Source organism: Blennius ocellaris, assembly GCF_963422515.1.
Source record: "Blennius ocellaris genome assembly, contig: SCAFFOLD_113, whole genome shotgun sequence".
Classification (NCBI taxonomy): Eukaryota; Metazoa; Chordata; class Actinopteri; order Blenniiformes; family Blenniidae; genus Blennius; species Blennius ocellaris.
Genome location: NW_027662185.1, coordinates 113606 through 131969, shown reverse-complemented (window position 1 = coordinate 131969; position 18364 = coordinate 113606). Strand labels below are relative to the sequence as shown.

The window sequence follows — 18364 nt, the reverse complement described above, 5'->3', positions numbered from 1 at the left end:
TCTACAGTGGTTTTAGTTGACCTGCTCTGGCTCTGCTGGGGTCCTGGTCTGCTGGGGTCCTGGTCTTGTTGTCTTGTGAAGACGTTGTTTAACACGTTGAGCTTCACTGAGATTGAGTTCAGTTCTGACGTCATTTAGTTTCTATACGTTTTCTACTCGAGTGTCTATGGGATGAATTGACTCCATTTCTGATCGTCTGAACAAACTCTTGGTCCTGGACCACCTCAGCCCTGTGGGGGGGGGGGGGGGGGGGGGGGGGGTCTGTGGACAGTGGTCAGCCCTCTTGGTCGGACCACGCCCCCCCAGTTCAACTTTGTTAATCCCGCCTCTTTACATTGGTATCGTCTCAGATCACAGTTTATTTTTTCATTCCTCTTGATTTTCACCAACGTTGTTCGATCCTCCAGCCAAACAACCAAACAACCAAACCAGTTGATTCGTTCAGATCTTCAGATCGTTTCTTCACCAGTAAACGGAGCAACACCATTACCCACAATCCCTTGCTCTCAGGACTAACCCTGAACCTCGCTGGTCAGCTCTTTATATTTTAAGTTTGATAGTTTAATCTGTACATAAATTATTGTGTTCGTACACATGGAAGAAGTTTTGATTCAGAAGCTTCTGGGACGTTTTTAACTTTAATTTTCCCCTGAAGTCGTGATTTTCTCAACATTTTCTCATCGTTTCCCGGCAGCAAGTTGCTCTTTGCTCTAAACAATATTTGGACCGTTTTGACTTGAGATCAGTGAATCACTGAAGTCCACATTGTGCACAAGTCTTATTGCTTTGATCTTCATAAGGATCCACCGGAGCCCCCGGACCTCCAGCTGTGAACATGAAGGAACGAAGATCTTCTGCTTCGGCCGAACCCAGAAGCTTCTGGGTCGTTTGATTTGGTCGTTTTGTGGTTTTTAGTAAATGTCACTTGTTCCTCTCATCACCCCCCCCCCCCCCCGTCTGGACCGTTACCTCATTATTCTGACCTCGTCCCTGCAGGTGGCGCCGCAGATCAAAGGCCGGATGATGGAGCAGGGCTGCGTTCTGATTGGCTACCAGCCGCTGGGAGACAAAGTCAACTTCTTCCGCTGCGTCTTCTCAAACCCGGCGACTCAGCAGGAGGACGTGGACTTCCTGCTGGACCAGATCTCCCAGCTGGGCCAGGACCTGTAACCCGGGGAGCTCCAGTCCAGACCTGGGTCTGCAGCTGAGCTGGTCCGTCCTGGTCCCGGGGGCCTGGGTGGTCCTGCAGTCATTAGATGTTCTAGAATAGAAACCATGAGGAACGTCGAGTACAGACAGACTCTGGAGGATCTGGTTCCAAGTCGGTCTGGTTCCACGAGGGTCAATCTGGATTAATGACTTGATAACCTGCTTCATATTCACGGTGATCAGGATCCAGAGTCCGGATCAGTCAACAGATCCCGGCTCTGTTGATCCCAGCTCCTCGTCCAGGTCTCTGGTGGCAGAACATTGACCACGTCTTCACCGTTTGTCCCCCAGTCCAAAAACATGCATGAGGACAATTGGCGAGGCCATTGTCCTTCGGCAAGAGTGTGGTTGTTTTCCTGTCCTAACAGACTCCGCCCCCGTCTTCAGACCCCACCCCTGCAGACCCCGCCCCTTCCTGTCCTTACAGACCCCTCCCCTCCACAGACCCCGCCCCCACCCAGAGTGCAGTGGGACCAGCAGGTTAGGACAGAATGATTGTCAAACGCAAATCAGCAGAACAAAAAGTACCTGCAGGTGTAAATCAGGTAACTTTGCCCGGGTATTGAGAAAATGTCCACAATTTGATCTCGGAGTCAAAATATTTATTAGAAAGCACTCATTTCATTTATTACTCGTTTCAAATGGATTCTTTAAAATCTGCTGGTCTCATCGTTCAGTGTCTCATGGTTCGTCCACTTCCTCCTGAAAACAAACAGAACACATTTTAAACTCGTCCCATAGAATCCTGAAGGAACCACCAGTTCCTCTGGGTTCCTCTGGAGGCGTCATTTTGGGGCAGATCAATAATAATAATAAACAAAGTCATGGTGTGCTGCAGGCTCCTGCTTTAATAAACATTTTAATCAAACATGTCACTTTATGAAACGTGTCCATTTCATTCTGCCAATTTATTTTCAATACGTTTATTACAAGTCCACATTTTCCACGACTTTGGAAACTAAATGCAAAACTTTGACACTGTAGAAAAGGTTCAGGACTCAAACACCAACCGACGACGGCAGAACAGCTTCGTGTGCAGGACTCGTCTAAAGACTCGTCTAAAGACCCAGACTCGTTTCTGTTCCGCCGGTTTAGCAGAGTTGAGAATTTACTGCGACCACTGAACCTTCTCTCAGGAATATTAAAGGTTCTCGTCATGTAATCGAACTCCTGGAGTCCCCGGAGGACAGAGTCCCCAGAGGACAGAGTCCCCAGAGGACAGAGTCCCCAGAGGACAGAGTCCCCAGAGGCAGAAGTTTCTTCACTGAACTGAGTTGGACTTTGTACCTCTGGACCTCCCGGGTTTCCCGCAGTGTCCCAGCGCCTCCTGCTGGACCGCCAGTCGCTCTGCACACAAACCAAACCGCTGCCGAGACGATCCGACTGGAAGGTCTGGAGAAACGACGGATCAGCAGTCTGAAGACATTTTTCCTGCTTGATGTACGAATTGCGTGAAAAAGCAGGTCCAAGTGGATTTGATGACTGAAACACGAGTCTGTCAGTTTGCTGAAGGTTCTACTGACCTGGACGGTTCCGTATCTACACACTTCCTTTGGAATTCAGGAGGTCAAAGGTCACGATTCACCCTGACGGAGGTGCGACTCACCGGGATTCCTGCTCCTCCAGTGACACGACTGCTTCCAGGGTTTCGAGGGGCGCCGGTCCATCAGGCCGGGTTCCGTCCCCTCCTGGTTCGGCTTCGTCACACCTGAAAGACATTGGGGGCGAGTTTCAGCCGGAGACCAGAGACGTCCCCCCCCCCCCCGGAGAGTTTGAAGGTCACCTGGACTTCTGGGGGGACAGCGCTGGTTGGACCGGGTGCAGTCCTTCAGGCCCCCACAGCCACACAGGTCGGTACACTGAGTACCACAGTCCACCGAGGGCCCCTTGGAGGGCGACGCCACTGGAGGGACCATCAGCAGGTCCTGGTCCTCCTCCGTCACCTCCTCCACTGGGTCACGTCGAGGACTAAGACCTCTGACCTCCTCACGTCGTGGACTCAGGCGACCTCTGACCTCCTCAGGTCGGGGACTCAGGCGACCTCTGACCTCAGGTCGGGGACTCAGGCGACCTCTGACCTCAGGTCGGGGACTCAGGCGACCTCTGACCTCGACAGGAGACGTGGGCCTCGAGTCCTGCTGCTGAATGACCACCACCACCACCTGTGGCTTGGGGCTGAGGGCCTCAGTGACCGAAGGCCTTTGGTGCTCCAGGTCCTGGTCCGTGGAGGTTTTTCGGGGCCAGGACCGAGGGAGACCTCGCCTCCACCCTCCATGGAGGTTCGTGGAGAGCCTGGCCTCTCTGGGGTGCTGAAAACCAGCCTGCTGTCCAACACGGGGACACGACCAGACTCCGTCTGGCTAGTCCCTCTAACAGGAGACAGACTGTCCCCTTCGTCCTCCTCCACCTCGAGGACCGGAGCGTCTAGAAGGCCGTTCTGCAGCAGCCAGTCCCGGCTGGGGACGTAAGGCTCCAGAGACTCGACGGACCAAACGGACTCGTTCAGTTGTCTCCTCATGTGGAAGCTGCTGGAGGACAGGCAATAGGGAATCATGTCCAAGGTGTCCTCCTGCAGACTCCTCAGGGTCTCCTGCTCGGAGACGCCCTGGCTGGTGTCCATGGAGACGAAGCGCCGCTCCGTCGGGCCCGGCTTCCTGGAGTCTTCCTCCGTCCTGGTCTCGGGAGTACCAGGCGGCCCGGCAGTCTCTGGAGTCTCGCGTTTGGACCTGGAGAGACCGTGAGTGTCTTCAGCCTCCGTCAGACTCCCGCCAGACTCCTGGTGCGGCTCTTCCTCTGGAAAGCGCCGGGGCGGCGCGTCGTTGAACATCAGGACGTTTGTGAAGGAGCCGCACATCCGTCCCTCGTCCACGTCTTCGGTTTGAGAGGAGCTGCAGACGGGGACCTCGTCAGAACTCTGGGACCACATGTTGACGTGGCCCCTCTGGAGGGCCGAGGCGAGGCGGGGCCGTGGATCTGCGCCGTCCTTCCGGTTCTGCATTTCTTGATTTGCCCTTAAAAACGACTGGACGACGACCCCCCTGGACCCCCCGGCCCCCCCGGCCCGCCGCTTGGCGCCGGAGCCCTGGTGGGCGGCGCAGCGCCCCCCCTCCGCCGGGCCTCGTTTCTGGGAGGAAGACGGCGAGTTGGAGGCGGTGCCGTTCCCAGAATCAGAGCACACCTCATCAGATCCACTGTCGGGTCTGCGGGGGGGCTCCGTCTGGACCTCGGCGTTCACGCTGCCCCTCGTGGGAAGGTGGGGGGCGCCGGGGCCCGGCGGCTCGGGTTCTGGTGAGACAGTCCGGGGGCGTTGCTGAAGCGCCGGTAGTCCACAGGCTGCATGTAGGGGTGCGGCAGGACGTAGGCCGGGGCCTCCATGAAGGGGGGGGGCGGGAACGGGGGCATCACCATACCGTAGCCTGGGGGCGCAAAACACACAAACTTCGGTTTCCCTAAACAAAATATTACAATTAAACATCCTTTGTTTCCACGACGACGAAGTTGTGACGACACACAGAAACATTTCAATCTTCAAATACAAAACATCAGTTTTAAGAAGTCAAAGTGTCAGAAACGTCCAACTTGATCAGGTTTGTGTGACAGGAAGTGAAGAACGGCGTCACGTTGAGGTGACGTCAGGAAGTCGCTCCCTGAAAGGAAACGACCCGACTGGCTGGACGTCGTTCTTCAAACATTCAATTCAGTTTCCTTTCATTTATATTCAAACCAGAGAAATTTACTTCCTGTGAAATCACCGATTTTGAACCGCTACAGGTGGACGCCGGTTCTGCTCTGCCGAGAGCCCCCAGCTGGTAGCCCCCAGCTGGTAGCCCCCAGCTGGTAGCCCCCAGAAGCCCTGAATCATGGCCCATAGACCCCAGGCCCTGGCTCATAGCCCCCATAGACCCTCAGCCTCATAGACCCTGGCCCATAACCCCCCCATAGACCCCAGACCCTGGCTCATAGCCCCCATAGACCCTCAGCCCCATAGACCCTGGCCCATAACCCCCCATAGACCCCAGACCCTGGCCCATAACCCCCCAGCCCCATAGACCCTGGCCCATAACCCCCCATAGACCGCAGACCCTGGCCCATAACCCCCCCAGCCCCATAGACCCTGGCCCATAACCCCCCCAATAGACCCCAGACCCTGGCCCATAACCCCCCAGCCCCATAGACCCTGGCCCATAACCCCCATAGACCCCACCCTTTGGCCCAGAGCCCCAGAGCTCACCCCCCCCCAGAACTCCTAGCACATCGCCACCATAGACCCTGGCCCGTAGCCCCCCCCCCCAGCACCAAAGAGCCAACAGAGGATAATAGTTGGTTTTTTCCACGTACAGAATCTCTCGGTTCAGAACCACTTGAGAGGATTTCTAATGAGTCGTCGGCTCGCGTCACGTGGTTCCAAGGTCAAAGGTCGCAGGACTCACCCAAGCCAGGGAAGCCGGCGAAGGGGTTGTGACATGGCCCAGGGGTACTGCAGCAGGGGGGGCGGGGGGGGCCCCTGGAGGTACAGGACCGGCCGGGCGAATGCCGGCTGCTGTGGGGGGGCTCCTGGGTCCAGCAGCATCTGAGGCTCCGGGGGGGCGCTGGCCCCTGGGGGGGCCCTCCCTGCAGGGGGGGCGCTGGCTGCCGGGGGGGCCCTCCTTCCAGGGAGGGGACACGGAGCAGCGTTGCTGGACATGTTGACCTGCACGGGGACAAACAACCCCCCCTGCTGGTCAAAGTCTCTCGGTAGAACATGAAGGTTTTAATACGTTTCAAAACATTTTAGTCTGAACTGGAGGAAATGACTGTCGTTACCAATACTTTGGTTTATACTTCTGGAAAATCAGATTCACATTTAATATCAACCACCATCATCATCGTCATCTTCATCTAGAAGACGTACATCAAAGAGTAAAGACACATTTGAAAGAGGAACTGATAAATGACCCTTGAAGTTTCTCGCCTCACATCAACAACCAGACCTGAAACTGCACTTTAATAAAATACTACTAACAACACCGACCATGTCCCTTCAGGTCCTGGAAGCAGAGTTTGTCCTGATCGATCAGAAACTAATCAATAAGCCGATCAGTCACCAGTGACTGACGAACAAGCAGCAGAAGAGAGTTTACCTCTGGAGAAGTCGGACCATCAGGAGGAAGACGAGTCGCTCCGGTTAAGAAGCTGCAGCTCCAACAGCTGGAGGCACTTCAGCTGATTGATCAACCAATCAGCTTATTGATCTCACGGTGGTGCTCCACCGGGACACCAGGGGGCGCCAGACTCTACTGTCATGTTCCACCAGGACACCAGGGGGCGCCAGACTCTACTGTCATGTTCCACCAGGACACCAGGGGGCGCCAGACTCTACTGTCATGTTCCACCAGGGGGCGCCAGACTCTACTGTCATGTTCCACCAGGGGGCGCCAGACTCTCTCTACTGTCATGTTCCACCAGGGGGCGCCAGACTCTACTGTCATGTTCCACCAGGACACCAGGGGGCGCCAGACTCTACTGTCATGTTCCACCAGGGGGCGCCAGACTCTACTGTCATGTTCCACCAGGACACCAGGGGGCGCCAGACTCTCTCTACTGTCATGTTCCACCAGGGGGCGCCAGACTCTACTGTCATGTTCCACCAGGACACCAGGGGGCGCCAGACTCTCTCTACTGTCATGTTCCACCAGGGGGCGCCAGACTCTACTGTCATGTTCCACAGGGGGCGCCAGACTCTACTGTCATGTTCCACCAGGACACCAGGGGGCGCCAGACTCTACTGTCATGTTCCACCAGGACACCAGGGGGCGCCAGACTCTACTGTCATGTTCCACCAGGGGGCGCCAGACTCTACTGTCATGTTCCACCAGGACACCAGGGGGCGCCAGACTCTCTCTACTGTCATGTTCCACCAGGGGGCGCCAGACTCTACTGTCATGTTCCACCAGGACACCAGGGGGCGCCAGACTCTCTCTACTGTCATGTTCCACCAGGGGGCGCCAGACTCTACTGTCATGTTCCACCAGGACACCAGGGGGCGCCAGACTCTCTCTAAAGAACATCTAGAACAAGGGTGTCAAACTGGTTTCAGTTGAGGATCCACACCCACCTGATCTGACCTCTGACCTCTGACCTCTGACCTCTGGAGGCCCAACAAGTCAAACAGAACATTAAACTGCAGATCTGGACAAATGTCAAAGTCTTTCCTTCTTTGATTCTTTTGTAACGGCAAGGATTCACCAGTCTTATTCTGAAATTTACATATTAAAGTTAATCAGATATTATATTTGCAAAAAAACCCAAAACCCTCAGTCACCTGATCTGGTCTCGTATTTTTATTCAGGATTAAAACAATTTGTCATCGTCTGGAAATATTTTTGAGTTTACGTGTCTAAAGTGTCACTTCACATAAACTGGACACCTTTATTGTGAAAGGTGTTGTGTTGTGACCTCCACAGACACGTTAATAAATTCTGACCAAGGACGGCTTTCAATGTCCTTCAATGTTTCAATGGGGGGGGGTGAGAGGGGGGGGGGGGGGTGAGGGGGGGGGGGGGGAGGGGGGGGGGTGACCTCCTGTTATGTCATGTTTGGATTCAACACAGTTTAGTCTTACAGTCGAGATCAGCAGATTATCACAACACAATATTGATCCTCACAACACGAAGTCTGATGTTCTGGAGCAGGAGGTTCCTCTGATGTTCCTCTGATGTTCCTCTGATGTTCCTCTGACGTTCCTCTGACGTTCCTCTGAGGTTCCTCTGACGTTCCTCTGATGTTTCTCTGACGTTCCTCTGACGTTCCTCTGACGTTCCTCTGAGGTTCCTCTGAGGTTCCTCTGACGTTCCTCTGATGTTTCTCTGACGTTCCTCTGAGGTTCCTCTGACGTTCCTCTGATGTTTCTCTGACGTTCCTCTGACGTTCCTCTGAGGTTCCTCTGACGTTCCTCTGATGTTTCTCTGACGTTCCTCTGACGTTCCTCTGAGGTTCCTCTGAGGTTCCTCTGACGTTCCTCTGAGGTTCCTCTGACGTTCTCTCTGACGTTCCTCTGAGGTTCCTCTGACGTTCCTCTGATGTTTCTCTGACGTTCCTCTGAGGTTCCTCTGAAGTTCCTCTGATGTTCCTCTGACGTTCCTCTGACGTTCCTCTGACGTTCCTCTGATGTTTCTCTGATGTTCCTCTGACGTTCCTCTGACGTTCCTCTGACGTTCCTCTGACGTTTCTCTGACGTTCCTCTGACGTTCCTCTGACGTTCCTCTGATGTTTCTCTGACGTTCCTCTGACGTTCCTCTGATGTTCCTCTGACGTTCTGAAGCAGGACTCCTGCCACCACCAACCATTCACCCTCTCCCTGTTGTATTTGACTGAGTACTGGACCTCATGGAGTATTTGAGTACTGGACCTCATGGAGTGTTTGAGTACTGGACCTTATGGAGTACTTGAGTACTGGGCCTTATGGAGTATTTGAGTACTGGACCTTATGGAGTACTTGAGTACTGGACCTTATGGAGTATTTGAGTACTGGACCTCATGGAGTATTTGAGTACTGGACCTCATGGAGTACTTGAGTACTGGACCTCATGGAGTACTTGAGTACTGGACCTCATGGAGTACTTGAGTACTGGACCTCATGGAGTACTTGAGTACTGCGTCTCCCTCCAGGACAGAAACGTTGATTCATCTGATTCTTTTGTTCACTTTTTTTACCCACAATTCACTTTTCAACACTTTGTGACGTTTCAGCAGGTTGAAGTGAAACTGCTGCTGCAGGTAGGGCCCCTGAAGGTAGGGCCCTGAAGGTAGGGGCCCCTGAAGGTAGGCCCCTGAAGGTAGGGGCCCCTGAAGGTAGGGCCCCTGAAGGTAGGCCCCCTGAAGGTAGCGCCCCCTGAAGGTAGCGCCCCCTGAAGGTAGGGGCCCCTGAAGGTAGGCCCCCTGAAGGTAGGGGCCCCTGAAGGTAGGGGCCCCTGAAGGTAGGCCCCCTGAAGGTAGCGCCCCCTGAAGGTAGGGCCCCTGAAGGTAGGGCCCCTGAAGGTAGGCCCCCTGAAGGTAGGGGCCCCTGAAGGTAGGGCCCCTGAAGGTAGGCCCCCTGAAGGTAGGGGCCCCTGAAGGTAGCGCCCCCTGAAGGTAGGGCCCCTGAAGGTAGGGCCCCCTGAAGGTAGCGCCCCCTGAAGGTAGCGCCCCTTGAAGGTAGGGCCCCTGAAGGTAGGGCCCCTGAAGGTAGGGCCCCCTGAAGGTAGCGCCCCCTGAAGGTAGGGCCCCTGAAGGTAGGGCCCCTGAAGGTAGGGGCCCCTGAAGGTAGCGCCCCCTGAAGGTAGCGCCCCTTGAAGGTAGGGGCCCCTGAAGGTAGCGCCCCCTGAAGGTAGCGCCCCCTGAAGGTAGCGCCCCCTGAAGGTAGCGCCCCTTGAAGGTAGGCCCCCTGAAGGTAGGGGCCCCTGAAGGTAGCGCCCCCTGAAGGTAGGGCCCCCTGAAGGTAGCGCCCCTTGAAGGTAGGGCCCCCTGAAGGTAGCGCCCCTTGAAGGTAGGCCCCCTGAAGGTAGGGGCCCCTGAAGGTAGCGCCCCCTGAAGGTAGGGCCCCCTGAAGGTAGGGCCCCCTGAAGGTAGGGGCCCCTGAAGGTAGGGCCCCTGAAGGTAGGGCCCCCTGAAGGTAGGGCCCCCTGAAGGTAGGGGCCCCTGAAGGTAGGGGCCCCTGAAGGTAGGCCCCCTGAAGGTAGGGGCCCCTGAAGGTAGCGCCCCCTGAAGGTAGGCCCCCTGAAGGTAGCGCCCCCTGAAGGTAGGGCCCCCTGAAGGTAGGGGCCCCTGAAGGTAGCGCCCCCTGAAGGTAGGGCCCCCTGAAGGTAGGGCCCCCTGAAGATAGGGGCCCCTGAAGGTGGGGCCCCCTGAAGGTAGGGCCTCCTTGACGTTCTAGTTGTCACACTGGGTTTCCATGGCAACAAAGCTCATTTCCACCAAACAGGATTCTGAAGTGAAACGAATGAAAAACGACGCCGATGAAATGTGATTCTATAATTTTATAACGACTCGACTGAGACGTGAAGCAGTGAACATGATGACGTGGTGAACGAGGGATGAGGAGGAGAGGAGAGGAAGAGCTGGAAACAAGAGGAGGAGGAGGAAGGAGGAAGGAGGAAGGAGGAAGGAGGAAGGAGGAAGGAGGAAGGAGGAGGAGGAAGGAAGGAGGAAGGAGGAAGGAGGAAGGAGGAAGGAGGCAGGGAGGAGGAGAAGGAAGGAAGGAGGAAGGAGGAAGGAGGAGGAGGAAGGAAGGAAGGAGGAAAGAGGAAGGAGGAAGGAGGAGGAGGGAAGGAAGGAAGGAAGGAAGAAGGAGGAAGGAAGGAAGGAAGGAAGGAGGAAGGAGGCAGGAAGGAGGAAGGGGGGAGGAGGCAGGAAGGAGGAAGGAGGAGGAAGGAGGAAGGGGCGGGGCTTAGTGGACTCATTTGAAGGAGGCGCGGACTTGGCGGCCTTTGATTGGCTGAGGAGGACGATAGTTGTCGGCCATGGAGCAGGAAGGTTCTCCGTCTGCTGTGAAGAGGAGGCTGCGGAACATGGTCATCTGCAGGGTGGAGGACAGGGTGGAGGACAGGGAGGAGGACAGGGAGAAGGACAGGGTGGAGGACAGGGTGGAGGACATGGTGGAGGACAGGGTGGAGGACATGGTGGAGGACAGGGTGGAGGACAGGGTGGAGGACAGGGAGAAGGACAGGGTGGAGGACAGGGAGAAGGACAGGGTGGAGGACATGGTGGAGGACAGGGTGGAGGACAGGGAGAAGGACAGGGAGGAGGACAGGAGGAGGACAAGGTGGAGGACATGGTGGAGGACAGGGAGGAGGACAGGGTGGAGGACAGGGTGGAGGACAGGGTGTAGGACAGGGAGGACAAGGTGGAGGACAGGGAGAAGGACAGGGTGGAGGACAGGGAGGAGGACAGGGAGGAGGACAGGGTGGAGGACAGGGTGGAGGACAGGAAGAAGGACAGGGTGGAGGACAGGGAGGAGGACAGGGAGGAGGACAGGGAGAAGGACAGGGTGGAGGACATGGTGGAGGACAGGGTGGAGGACATGGTGGAGGACAGGGTGGAGGACAGGGTGGAGGACATGGTGGAGGACATGGTGGAGGACAGGGTGGAGGACAGGGTGGAGGACAGGGAGAAGGACAGGGAGGAGGACAGGGAGGAGGACAGAGGACAGGTGGAGGACATGGTGGAGGACAGGGAGGAGGACAGGGTGGAGGACAGGGTGGAGGACAGGGTGTAGGACAGGGAGGACAAGGTGGAGGACAGGGAGAAGGACAGGGTGGAGGACAGGGAGGAGGACAGGGAGGAGGACAGGGTGGAGGACAGGGTGGAGGACAGGAAGAAGGACAGGGTGGAGGACAGGGAGGAGGACAGGGAGGAGGACAGGGAGAAGGACAGGGTGGAGGACATGGTGGAGGACAGGGTGGAGGACATGGTGGAGGACAGGGTGGAGGACAGGGTGGAGGACATGGTGGAGGACAGGGTGGAGGACAGGGTGGAGGACATGGTGGAGGACATGGTGGAGGACAGGGTGGAGGACAGGGTGGAGGACAGGGTGGAGGGTGAGAGCCGTGGTGACGGGGTGAAGGTGGAGGTCCAGCAGGGTGGAGCAGGGTCTACCTGAGCTGGACTGACGCTGACGGGTTCCTTGAGGACGATCCAGGAGACGGACTCCAGGAGGGGGGGGGGTCGTCAGGGACCCGTCGTAGGTCCAGTAGTCCAGGGACCCGGGCAGCAGGGTCTTCACGTCAAAGTTGGCGAAGCTGGTCTGCTTCCCCTGACGGCCGAGAGGAACCGGGTCAGAACCTGGCTGACGGAACCTGGCGGAACCTGGCTGGGTCTGACGGAACCAAGGTTCCGTCAGCCAGGTTGTGACGGAACGGTTCTGACGGAACCCTCAGGTTCAGGCTCTGACGGAACGGTTCTGACGGAACCCTCAGGTTCAGGCTCTGACGGAACGGTTCTGACGGAACCCTCAGGTTCAGGCTCTGACGGAACGGTTCTGACGGAACCCTCAGGTTCAGGTTCTGACGGAACGGTTCTGACGGAACCCTCAGGTTCAGGTTTTGACGGAACGGTTCTGACAGAACGGTTCTGACAGAACCCTCAGGTTCAGGTTCTGACGGAACGGTTCTGACAGAACGGTTCTGACGGAACCCTCAAGTTCAGGTTCTGACGGAACGGTTCTGACGGAACGGTTCTGACAGAACCTGATGGTTCTGGAAAGACCCAGCCAGGTTCTGACGGAACGGTTCTGACGGAACCCTCAGGTTCTGGAAGCACCGTACCTTGGTCTTGATGGCCTCCAACGCATCCAGGACCTTCTGGAGTCGTGGGTTAGCAGCTCCGATCTGGGTGGAGAACAGAACCATGTAGTGACTGTTTACCAGCCTCCACCCACCACCTCCACCCACCACCTCCACCTCCACCCACCTTCAGGAAGACTCCCACCACAGCCAGGCCATCAGGCTTGTCAACGGCGTCACCAAAGCTGGGATACTTGGTGTTCCAGTGGACCAGGTGGAGCTGTGGACACATGAGGCTCAGAACTCTTCCTCCTACACCTGGTACCACCACCAGGTGGTGGTGTTTCACCTGGTACCAGCACCAGGTTGTGGTTTTTCACCTGGTACCAACACCAGGTGGTGGTGGTGTTTCATCTGGTGTCAGGTGGTGGTGCTTCACCTGGTACCAGCACCAGGAGTTTCAGCTGTTACCACCACCTGGTACCACCACCAGGTGGTGGTGTTTCACCTGGTACCAGCACCAGGTTGTGGTTTTTCATCTGGTACCAACACCAGGTGGTGGTGTTTCATCTGGTGTCAGGTGGTGGTACTTCACCTGGTACCAGCACCAGGAGTTTCAACTGTTACCACCACCTGGTACCAGCACCAGGTGGTGGAGTTTCACCTGGTACCAGGAGTTTCACCTGGTACCAAGCAGCAGGAGTTTCAGCTGTTACAACCACCTGGTACCAGCACCAGGTGGTGGAGTTTCACCTGGTACCAGCAGCAGGAGTTTCAGCTGGTACCACCACCTGGTACCAGCACCAGGTGGTGGTGCTTCACCTGGTACCAGCACCAGGAGTTTCAGCTGGTACCAGCACCAGGTGGTGGTGCTTCCCCTGGTACCAGCACCAGGAGTTTCAGCTGGTACCAGCACCAGGTGGTGGAGTTCCAGCTGGTCCCAGCAGCAGGTACCAGCAGCAGGACCAGGGACCGCCGTACCTCACAGGGGAAGGCGAGGCCGTTCACTGTGTGCTCGGAGCCGCGCTGGTCACTGGAACCCCAGTGGAAGTGGAACTGCTTCAGACGGAACGTTCCAGAAAGCGGACCTCCGGTCAGAGCTGGGGAGCAGAACGTGAAGGGTGAGATCCACTGGTGGGTTCTCATGGGTTCTCATGGGTTCTCATGGTGACTCACAGAGACACGGGGGGATTGTGTGTTTGTGCTTTAATGTGAAAAGACTGGAGGCCATGAAGGGTGAGAGAGTGAGAGGGTGAGAGGGTGAGAGAGAAAGAGAGAGAGAGAGAGCGAGAGAGAGAGAGAGAGAGAGAGTGAGAGAGAGAGAGAGAGCGAGAGAGAGAGAGAGTGAGAGAGTGAGAGGGTGAGGCCCCCTGCAGGGCGGGGTGAGAGGGTGAGGCCCCCTGCAGGCTGCCCCCCCCTGATAACTCAACTGATCACACACTCTTATCTGCTGCCACACACACACTGCTGGGCGGAGCCAGGCCACACACACATCTCAGAATACTACTGTACTGTACTGTAGTACCATATAATACAATATAATGTAATACAATATAATACAATATGATATAATATAATATGATATAATATAATATAATATGATATAATATATAATAATATGATATAATAATAATATAATAATATAATATAATAATAATATAATATAATATAATATAATAATATAATAATATAATAATATAACATAATATAATATAATAAAACATAATATAATATAATAATATAATATAATATAATATAATATAATATAACATAATAAAATATAATAATATAATAATATAATAATATAATAATATAATAATATAATATAATGTATTATAATATAATACAACATAATATAATATAATAATATAATAATTATAATGTAATATAATATGATATATATATAATAATATGATATAATAATAATATAATAATATAATATAATAATATGATAATATAATATAATATAATAATATAATAATATAATAATATAACATAATATAATATAATAATATAATATAATATAATATAATATAACATAATAAAATATAATAATATAATAATATAATAATATAATAATATAATATAATACAATATAATATAACATAATAAAATATAATAATATAATAATATAATAATATAATATAATATAATATAATATAATATAATATAATATAATATAATATAATATAATATAATATAATATAATATAATATAATATAATATAATAATATAATATAATAATATAATAATAATAATGTAATATAATATGAAGCGAGGTTCTCACTGGAGGAGTCGGTCCCGTCCAGGAAGTCCACCTGGAAGGAGTGTAATATATAATGTATAATGTGAAGCGAGGTTCTCACTGGAGGAGTCGGTCCCGTCCAGGAAGTCCACCTGGAAGGAGTGTCCGTTGTTCAGGATCCCCTGGGAGTCCGCCGGGTCGTAGCGGATCTTCAGGGCCTTGAGGGACGGATCGAACCGGGTCTCCTGGGACACGATGTTGATGGGGGACTGCCGGGCCCCCTGGGCCACAGGGAAGTCCTCCACCCACCGGTCCGGCCCTGCAACACCAGGACCAGAACCTTATAACACCAGGACCAGAACCTTGCAACACCAGGACCAGAGCCTCTCAAACACCAGGACCAGAACCTTGTACCACCAGGACCAGAACCTCTCAACCACCAGGACCAGAACCGTTCAACCATCAGGACCAGAACCTTGTAACACCAGGACCAGAACCTCTCAAACACCAGGACCAGAACCTTGTACCACCAGGACCAGAACCTTGTAACACCAGGACCAGAACCTTGTAACACCAGGACCAGAACCTTGTAACACCAGGACCAGAACCTCTCAACCACCAGGACCAGAACCTTGTACCACCAGACGACGCGTCGGTTCAAATCAGAGAAGACGATGGACTGAAATATATAGTATATATAATATACTAGTAGAAGTACTAGAATTAGTAGTAGTAGCAGTACTAGTAGTAGCAGTACTAGTAGTAGTAGAAGTAGTAGTAGTAGTACTAGTACTAGTAGAAGTAGTAGTAGTAGAAGTACTAGTAGTAGTAGTACTAGTAGTAGTACTAGAAGTACTAGTAGTAGTAGTACTAGAAGTAGAAGTAGTAGAAGTAGTATTAGTAGAAGTACTAGTAGTAGTAGTACTAGTAGTAGTAGAAGTAGTAGTAGTAGAAGTACTAGTAGTAGTAGTACTAGTAGTAGTACTAGAAGTACTAGTAGTAGTAGTACTCGAAGAAGTAGTAGTAGAAGTACTAGTAGTAGTAGTAGTAGTAGTAGTAGTAGTAGTAGTACTAGAAGCAGTAGTAGTAGAAGTACTAGTAGTAGTAGTACTAGTGGTAGTAGAAGCAGTAGTAGTAGAAGTACTAGTAGTAGTAATAGTAGTAGTAGTAGAAGTACTAGTTGTAGTAGTACTAGTAGTAGTAGAAGTAGTAGTAGTAGAAGCACTAGTAGTAGTACTACTAGTAGTAGTAGAAGTACTAGTAGTAGTAGTACTAGTAGTAGTACTAGAAGTAGTAGTAGTAGAAGTACTAGTAGTAATAGTACTAGTAGTAGTAGTACTCGAAGTAGTAGTAGTAGAAGTACTAGTAGTAGTAGTACTAGTAGTCGTAGTAGTAGTAGTAGTACTAGAAGTAGTAGTAGTAGAAGTACTAGTAGTAGTAGTAGTACTAGTGGTAGTAGAAGCAGTAGTAGTAGAAGTACTAGTAGTAGTAGTAGTAGTAGTAGTAAAAGCACTAGTTGTAGTAGGACTAGTGGTAGTAGAAGCAGTAGTAGTAGAAGCATAAGTAGTAGTAGTACTAGTAGTAGTAGTAGAAGTACTAGTTGTAGTAGTACTAGTAGTAGTAGAAGTAGTAGTAGGAGTAGAAGCACTAGTAGTAGTACTACTAGTAGTAGTAGAAGTACTAGTAGTAGTAGTACTAGAAGTAGTAGTAGTAGTAGTAGAAGTAGTAGTAGTAGTACTATTTCAACCACATTCCTTAATTCAATAGTTAGAGTAAAGTCTGAGGTCTGGGTGGAGGTGAGGTCTGGGTGGAGGTGAGGTCTAGGTGGAGGTGAGGTCTAGATGGAGGTGAGGTCTAGGTGGAGGTGAGGTCTGGGTGGAGGTGAGGTCTGGGTGGAGGTGAGGTCTAGGTGGAGGTGAGGTCTAGATGGAGGTGAGGTCTAGGTGGAGGTGAGGTCTGGGTGGAGGTGAGGTCTAGATGGAGGTGAGGTCTAGGTGGAGGTGAGGTCTGGGTGGAGGTGAGGTCTAGGTAGAGGTGAGGTCTAGATGGAGGTGAGGTCTGGGTGGAGGTGAGGTCTAGGTGGAGGTGAGGTCTGGGTGGAGGTGAGGTCTAGATGGAGGTGAGGTCTGGGTGTAGGTGAGGTCTAGATGGAGGTGAGGTCTAGGTGGAGGTGAGGTCTGGGTGGAGGTGAGGTCTAGGTGTAGGTGAGGTCTGGGTGGAGGTGAGGTCTAGATGGAGGTGAGGTCTAGGTGGAGGTGAGGTCTGGGTGGAGGTGAGGTCTAGGTGTAGGTGAGGTCTAGATTGAGGTGAGGTCTGGGTGTAGGTGAGGTCTAGGTGGAGGTGAGGTCTGGGTGGAGGTGAGGTCTAGGTGTAGGTGAGGTCTGGGTGGAGGTGAGGTCTGGGTGGAGGTGAGGTCTAGATGGAGGTGAGGTCTAGGTGGAGGTGAGGTCTGGGTGGAGGTGAGGTCTAGGTGTAGGTGAGGTCTAGATTGAGGTGAGGTCTGGGTGTAGGTGAGGTCTGGGTGGAGGTGAGGTCTGGGTGGAGGTGAGGTCTAGGTGTAGGTGAGGTCTGGGTGGAGGTGCGGTCTGGGTGGAGGTGAGGTCTAGATTGAGGTGAGGTCTGGGTGGAGGTGAGGTCTAGGTGGAGGTGAGGTCTGGGTGGAGGTGAGGTCTAGGTGGAGGTGAGGTCTGGGTGGAGGTGAGGTCTAGGTGTAGGTGAGGTCTCACCGTTAGAGGCGCCGTATCCCCAGCCGTGAGCCATACTGCGTTACTGCGTTACTGCGATACTGCGATACTGCGATACTGCGATACTGCGTTACCGTGACGACTTGCTTCAAGCTGATGATCCGTTCAGATCCTCTGACGACAGTCTGGTGACTGACAACAGCCGGGCTGCCTGATATACTCCCCCCCCACCCCCCATAACCCCCCCACCCCCCATAACCCCCCCACCCACCCCTCCTCCCCCTCCACCCCTCCCCATACTCCCTCCCTCCTCTCCTACACAGATCACTATGTGTTAACATTCCTCTGAATGTCCTCCAGGAGGTTTGTCCTCCAGGTGGTTTGTCCTCCAGGAGGTTTGTCCTCTATGTGGTTTGTCCTCCAGGAGGTTTGTCCTCTATGTGGTTTGTCCTCCAGGTGGTTTGTCCTCCAGGTGGCTTGTCCTCCAGGAGGTTTGTCCTCTATGTGGTTTGTCCTCCAGGTGGTTTGTCCTCCAGGAGGTTTGTCCTCTATGTGGTTTGTCCTCCAGGTGGTTTGTCCTCCAGGTGGCTTGTCCTCCAGGAGGTTTGTCCTCTATGTGGTTTGTCCTCCAGGTGGTTTGTCCTCCAGGAGGTTTGTCCTCCAGGAGGTTTGTCCTCTATGTGGTTTGTCCTCCAGGTGGTTTGTCCTCCAGGAGGTTTGTCCTCCAGGAGGTTTGTCTCTTGGGGATCAAGTCGTTTCCCAGCTTGAATATTTCCAACCAAAGTTGGAGCCTCAGAATCGTCCAGTCGACCAGAACGGAGCGAACAAGTGGTCTTTGTCCAGAAGTGGGTCGGACGTGCAGAGACAGTGTCTGTCTCAGAGGACAGCCTGGAACCTCGCCAGCAGTAGAAACTGACCAGCAGCAGTAGAAACTGACTAGTAGGAGTAGAAACTGACCTGCAGCAGTAGAAACTGACTAGTAGCAGTAG

The 18364-nt window shown here is 53.0% G+C and overlaps 1 protein-coding gene across 1 annotated transcript; it reads right to left on the bottom strand.

The window, feature by feature from the left end:
- Positions 1–10488: 10488 nt before the first annotated feature.
- Positions 10489–17552, bottom strand: LOC308148151 (carbonic anhydrase-like). Its single transcript, XM_080521587.1, is given in 8 exon segments — positions 10489–10741; positions 11821–11886; positions 11888–11977; positions 12489–12551; positions 12634–12726; positions 13428–13546; positions 14813–15010; positions 17418–17552. Coding segments are annotated over 8 exon segments (783 nt in total). The 5' UTR covers positions 17452–17552; the 3' UTR covers positions 10489–10621.
- Positions 17553–18364: the final 812 nt, after the last annotated feature.